Below are 6919 nucleotides of genomic sequence, written 5' to 3'. Positions count from 1 at the left end.
GGCGTCCGTGGGCATGGCTTCGCGTCAAGGAGCGAATTCCCTGGCTTGAAACGGTCAAAGAGGGTGTTTTCGCTGCCTTGCTCGCCATCCACACCCCCTACAGACCCCCTTCTCCTTCCCGTACATTTCTTTCCTCTTCCTCTACCAACCCAGACAGACCCAGCCTGCCCCAACGCGCCTAAATCTCTCTCCTCTCTACTCCACCACCGCCCTGCCCTAGCGCTGCCGCCGTGCCCTGCCTCGCCGCCACCCACCCACCGCCGACGCCTCCACCCCGCGCCCCCCTCCTCGCCCCATCTCCCCCACCCCCGAGCACCCCCCGCCTCTCACGCGCGCCTCCGCCATCGCCGATCCCGTCCCCCCTGTCGCGGAATCGCGACTCCGCCCCATCCGCAACCTTCGGCCATTGGCTTCTGAGGTACGACCCTGTTTTCACCCAGTGATTACTCTAAACCTCACCGACCTCCGCAATTTCCCGGCCGCCCGGCGCATCACCTAGATCCGCCCCTGGTTCCTGTAGTTCGGGATCCCCGTTTATCAATTTCCGGAGATGATCGGTACAGTCCTAGACGCCCCCACATTCGCGGTGACGGCGAGAATTCGCTGCGCCTTCGTGCGCTGTGGTGTGGAGTATGAGCATTTCATGTAACCTGTGCTCCGCCGGGGCGTGTTCGCGCTAGATGGTGTAGCTCAGATGGTTTCAGTTTGAATTGAACTGGGCAACCAGCCCGTTCTCCCGCGCAATGGAGCAGCAACCCGCGCTATCTACCTAGTTTGTGTCGTGTTAATGTACCCCTTCAATCAATTTTGGGTGACGATCATTACAGTTATAGGCGCCATGGACGCTTGCGAGCAAAATTCGACGCGGCTTCGTGCTCTGTGAACCATGAGCAACTCATGTAACGCGTGCTATGCTGAGGGCATGTCCGCGTCGCGTCAGTGGTGGCGCTACAAACATGTTTGTCATGTCAAGTGGCAGCACAGCTTGTGCAAAATAGTCGTAGCTTTGTATTTATATGTAAGCAAAATTATATGTTTATGAAGGCATATAGTGGATTGTCATCACAGGTCGCCAACTCTGGCACCGCCACTGCTTTGCGTTAGATGGCGTAGCTTAGGTGATTACGTTCTTAATTGAACTGAGCAACCAGCTCTTGTTCCCGCGCAATTAGGTAGCAACCCCCAGTTCCCTACCTAGCTGTTGTTGCATTAATGGACTACGTAGTCGCACGTCTCCCTGGTTCGGCGTTATTATTGTCTGGATGTTACGTATTAGTAGGATATACCGTAATACCCTTAATACTGCATGCTGGGTCCTAATTGTTTGTACTCGAGTTGAGCAATACTAAATGGGAAGTTACGTCACCGCCCTGAAGCGGAAAGTCCAGAGATCTTTGTTGCGTATTTAATATTAGCAACACGTGCTAATTCTCTGTTGGGCTGTTGGTCCTTGTAATATTTCTTGACCATGGCGTGCAACTATTTGCACCTGAAATATCTACTCGGCTAAATAACATCCCTCCTTGCTTTGTGATTACACTCGGTCTAACTGTTATTATTGCACCAAAATACATTTAGAGTCCCCAGTCAAGATACTCAGATACATAGATTAACAGGATAGATCAAAATGCAGACAGAAATCTGCCAATACACAGCTTATGTTTCTTGTTTTTAACCTAGCTAATCAGAGACTTAGGATCAGCAATCATATGCATGTGCATAATATTTTGTTTCTTTGGAAAGTTAGAATGCTTCATAAAACCACACCAACCTACTGCATATTCACCAACATATATGGATGGTTTTGGTATTCATGAGTTACAAATTCATGTAAGCTTACTCTTAAACATATGGGTCCTTTCACAGGGTTGATGGAAAATTTCTCTCCAAGGACTCTGCTCAATAGTATCTCACGCCTCAGTGTCTTAACTTATGATGGCTCTACTACAAGGCCCAAACCTATCCAGAAGTACTGCCAAAATGTATGTGATATCTCAAGCATTGTGAGTCCTCTCATAGAAGATATATGCAAGTCTCCTGAAGATCAGCTCTATGAGGTATTAATAGAGCTTGACACTGCTATTAACGAAGCTTCAGGGCTTATTGGGAACTGGCACCAAACGACCAGCAAAATATATTTTGTAAGTGCACATGAGAGAATTTTATATATCCACATTTCACTTATTCGTACTGCATTTTCAGATATGATGCTTCATAATTAAGTTGATTGAAGTAAATCAATCAGTCTCTCCATCTCGCCATGCTTTGTTTTTAGAAATAACATCAATTCTTACAAGGCAGGTGGTGCCTCTTATTTTGCAGAACTTTTGCTCACATGCAATTTGCTGCTGACTAATGTTCTGCTTTGTTCCAGTGTCACCATTTAATCTTCTTCTTTGCTAGCTAACATTTGCATCAACAAAATGACATATCCTTCAGGTTCCATTAATTAAAATTAAAAATTATATTTGATGCATGTTGCAGCATTGATCTCAAGTTCAGTTGGCACTGATCATTTAATTGAAACTGTAGCTGTTGGAACAGCAAATGTGTTACATTGTGGGCCTATGCCCAACAGCTACGTAGAAAACCAGCAGTGCCAATAGCTTGGGCTCAGTTTATATGTGCAGTAGCAACCTCATGTGTGCATACCTGCATTGTGTAGGCATAGAATAAGGCATGCTTAGGGATAAAAAGAGTCTTAAGAGAGGTATTTGTGTTGGATACAGTCAGGTCTTTCAAACTAGGAATGTTTCCTATTAAATTGGGAAGATGGAGTTATCGGTTGGTCAGAAGGTTGTATTGCAATCCAGTGTGTGGGTTAAGTCAGTTACCTGTATAAACTGCTGTCGTGTAACTCCTTTTATCAACATTTTAGCAATTCACTCATTCAACTAAGCCTCAGTGCACCGCTACCATGCCAGGAGTTTGGCCCTGCAGTGGCCGAACCATGCCAATAATCAATTACATTGTGTGACTCACTTATATGACCTTAACTGTGATGGTCAGTTCCAAATGTTCAATCGATATGTTATTCTTGTGTAAAGAGAGGGGATTTGGTGACTAGGTGTATACGTGAGCACCCTCTAGATGCCACATGATCTGCGTTAAGATCCGGTTCTCGTCAATTGGATCTGTTGCCTTGACGTTGTCTTATCCATCGCTAAGCGTACTTGACGTGGGTCCTACGTGATTTGAAAGTGCATCTGACCCACTATTTAAATTCAAAAAGATGGGTCCTACGTGATTTGGAAGTGTTGTTAGTGCTGATGTGGTTTCTAACCCAACAGTGATGGTAATAGTGGATTGCTAGATGTGACACGTGTCAACCAATGGATGCGTGCTCACTTCAAAGGTTGCGGGGGCATTGATCTTCGTCCTTGGTAAACATCCAACTAAATGCAATGGCTAAATTTCACCAAGAAGGTTAACGACGTCTTTAGCAGGGCATCTTGTGATTCTTTAGTAGTATTGTGTAAGTGAGACAGCATATCAACACAAAATAAACAACATAATTATACTAAATCATACACTGTCCTTGGGATACTTGCATGTCATAAAAGTCATATAGCTAATGCTGCTCTCCTGATTCAGTATGTTTTAATTCCATTATACAGGTTTCTCAAATTGAATCAGCGATCTCGGATATTCAGGGATGCTCCCTTCAGTTGTGCCAGCTTGCTAATTCTTTATTACCTTCTCTGACTGGCTGTGCTTGCATTTGTATTCAGGTAATTGAAAATCATTCGAGCCTTTATCTAATACAGTTAATTACTGAGTTATTAGTACTAGCATTGATTTCTCTTCCACATCCAACTCATTGCTTGCCGTCTGTGATCTTCTATTTCTTTTAGAAACTCGAGGACATAAATTATGAGCACGTGTTTGATTTGGCGAAGGAGGTCGCAATGGAGCTAACTGGGAGGGGGACTCAAAGTCCTGCAAACCTGCCGATAATATCAAGTGCGTTAAGTCTGTCAACTAACCTTGAACTATACATGGAAGCTGTTTCACTTGAGAATCTCAGAACAAGGGCAATGCGAAGTGATAACCGCAATGAACTTGATCTAGTTGAGAAGATGATTCCAATGGTCAACTATATGCATGAGCGCCTTCTCAAGGAAACACAATTGCTTAACATCAACGGGGTGCCTATTCCTGCTGATTTTTGTTGCCCGCTTTCCCTGGAGCTGATGTCTGATCCGGTTATTTTAGCATCTGGTCAGACCTATGAGCGGGTTTATATCAAGTTGTGGCTCGATGAGGGTTTTACCATCTGTCCAAAGACACGCCAAAGACTTGCGCATTCTAATTTAATTCCTAACTATACTGTGAAAGCTTTGATATCTAACTGGTGTGAGTCACATGACATTAAGCTACCTGATCCCGTGAAATCCTTGAAGTTGAACTTTCCTTCAGTAGCCCCATTCATTCAAGATTTGAGCGCGACAGGCAATAGCCCTCTGCATCCTAGTGTTGTGGGTAGGGGTAATATTCCTGGGTCCCCAGAAGCTGACCTGTATATGAGAAGCTTGAATAGAGCATCTCCTCCCCACAGTGTGGCCCATCAGAGCTCTGATGTACATGTGAACCGCCCCGGTCATGAGGCCTCCACTAATCAGCCTTCAGAGTATGCAAATGGCTCTGCGCCAGATATTGCAAGGCTATCTCTTGCAAGTTCTGAAGCAAGAGAGTCTAGTTTGGAAGAAAGACATGCTGGTTCAAATGTACAAATTTCAGATCAGTCTACAGAGGACGCATCTCATCTGAACGGTGATACACACGACCATCTAGGCAGTTCTTCGGTTAATGGTAGTCTTCCTAATAGTGGCCAGCTTGATGGGGATGGTGACATCGACAATGGGATGATGCGAGTTTCAAGTGATAGGACAAACTACAGTAGTGATGCATCTGGGGAGGTTGCTGACGGTGGGCCTTCTGCCTCTTCTATCCCTCAAAGGGAAAATGTAATCCTGCCAAGATTGGGCATGAGAGGCCAATTTGTTCGGCGGCAAGCATCTGACAGGGGATTCCCCAGAATAATATCTTCCTCATCCATGGATGCTCGGGGTGATCTTTCTGCCATCGAGAATCAGGTACGCAAACTAATTGATGATTTGAGAAGTGATTCCGTGGAAGTTCAGAGATCAGCAACATCAGAGATTCGCCTTCTAGCTAAGCATAACATGGAGAACAGGATTGTAATTGCAAATTGTGGGGCTATAAACTTGTTGGTTGGTCTTCTTCCTTCACCAGATGCCAAAATCCAAGAAAATGCAGTGACAGCCCTCCTCAATTTGTCGATCAATGATAACAATAAGATTGCCATTGCGAGTGCAGAGGCTGTTGATCCTCTCATCCATGTTTTGGAAACAGGGAACCCTGAAGCTAAAGAGAATGCGGCAGCTACTTTATTTAGCCTCTCAGTTATTGAAGAAAACAAAATAAGGATTGGACGATCTGGTGCTGTCAAGCCTCTCGTGGACTTGCTGGGAAATGGGACCCCACGAGGAAAGAAAGATGCAGCTACTGCATTGTTTAATTTATCCATACTTCATGAGAATAAGGGTCGCATTGTGCAAGCTGATGCTGTAAGGCACCTAGTTGACCTTATGGATCCTGCTGCTGGAATGGTCGACAAAGCTGTAGCTGTCTTGGCAAATCTTGCTACTATACCAGAAGGGAGGACTGCCATTGGGCAGGCGCGTGGTATTCCGGCCCTTGTTGAGGTTGTCGAACTGGGTTCAGCGAGAGGGAAGGAAAATGCTGCTGCGGCGTTGCTTCAGCTATGCACAAACAGCAACAGGTTCTGCAGCATAGTACTTCAAGAGGGTGCTGTGCCCCCTTTAGTCGCACTGTCGCAGTCAGGAACACCGCGAGCAAGAGAAAAGGTTTGCCACTTTCTAGAAAAAATTACAACTAGAAGCAAAAATATTTGCATATCTTTTTGCTAAATTTGAATCTGAATTTGATCCAGGCACAGGCTCTTCTCAGCTATTTCCGCAGCCAAAGACATGGGAGCTCAGCAAGGAGATGATGATCTCACCATAACTTTTTGTAGTGTACATTGAGGCATTTCCGTGGGCACCTCAAATGGCGGTTGTTCTTGTTGACTGACGCTGTGTACTGTTTATAGTCAGATTGGGATTGTGGGTATTGCGGTGGTCGTCATTGTTGTTGAGATGGTGTACTTTTCGGGTGTTTATCTTTTTGTATAGCTTGTCCATTGGTGATTATCGCTGAGGTTTTGTTCTGTACATGCTGTGATTCACACCTTTGATTTATTGCCTGCAGTATTTAACATTCTCTGTTGTAGCTTTCTAATGCGTCTGATCTTGTGATTCTAGACTAAAGCAGTGTGTACTGGTGCTCTGTCCTCTGTGATAGAATATAAATCAGCTGTTGTTGATTCTAGGAGCCGACCTAGCTCAACTCTGCCAGGCGGATTTGTTGATGCGTTGATAGTTGGCAAATTGGAGTTGTGCATTGCAGTGGTTAACCTCATTATGCAAAATGAAATTTGCTCTTAACACACTTCTACCTTTGTGAATGAAAGAATTGATCTATTCCTTTTGTCACTGTTGCATTTAATCTGGTCAGCGAGACAGACGGAAGGATGCCAATATGTGTTGGCTGCGATAGTGATACATGGAGAAACTCTCGTTGACTATTTATATATAAACATAGTTCATTTCACTATTTCGCATGACAGCCATTATTCAGGAGTATATAACATGCATGGAACCAGAAACCTTGACTAAAAGGGACCAGTATGTAGGTCATAACACAGATGGCACATTTGGTAGCTCACATGCTCCCATACAGGCCCAATGCCCAATGGGAACGGAAAACCATTGTTTGGATATTTGGAGGAGGTATGTGTTGTGGTCAACACGGGTCTCAAAGCATTTTGGGGAGG

At 44.8% G+C, this 6919-nt stretch overlaps 1 protein-coding gene across 2 annotated transcripts; it reads left to right on the top strand.

The window, feature by feature from the left end:
* Positions 1–315: 315 nt before the first annotated feature.
* Positions 316–6324, top strand: LOC124660995 (U-box domain-containing protein 4-like). 2 transcript variants are annotated; one of them, XM_047198853.1, is made up of 5 exons: positions 316–418; positions 1867–2141; positions 3618–3731; positions 3855–5891; positions 5978–6324. In XM_047198853.1, exons 2-5 carry the CDS (start codon positions 1872–1874, stop codon positions 6035–6037), a joined length of 2481 nt encoding a protein of 826 aa, XP_047054809.1. In that variant the 5' UTR covers positions 316–418; positions 1867–1871; the 3' UTR covers positions 6038–6324. The 2 variants fall into 2 exon arrangements, with proteins under 2 accessions (XP_047054809.1, XP_047054808.1); XM_047198852.1 differs by lacking the exon at positions 316–418 and having other exon boundaries at positions 1851–2141.
* The last annotated feature ends 595 nt before the right edge of the window (positions 6325–6919 follow it).

This window comes from Lolium rigidum, chromosome 6, assembly GCF_022539505.1.
Source record: "Lolium rigidum isolate FL_2022 chromosome 6, APGP_CSIRO_Lrig_0.1, whole genome shotgun sequence".
NCBI lineage: Eukaryota > Viridiplantae > Streptophyta > Magnoliopsida > Poales > Poaceae > Lolium > Lolium rigidum.
This window is presented reverse-complemented; position numbering and strand designations above follow the sequence as displayed.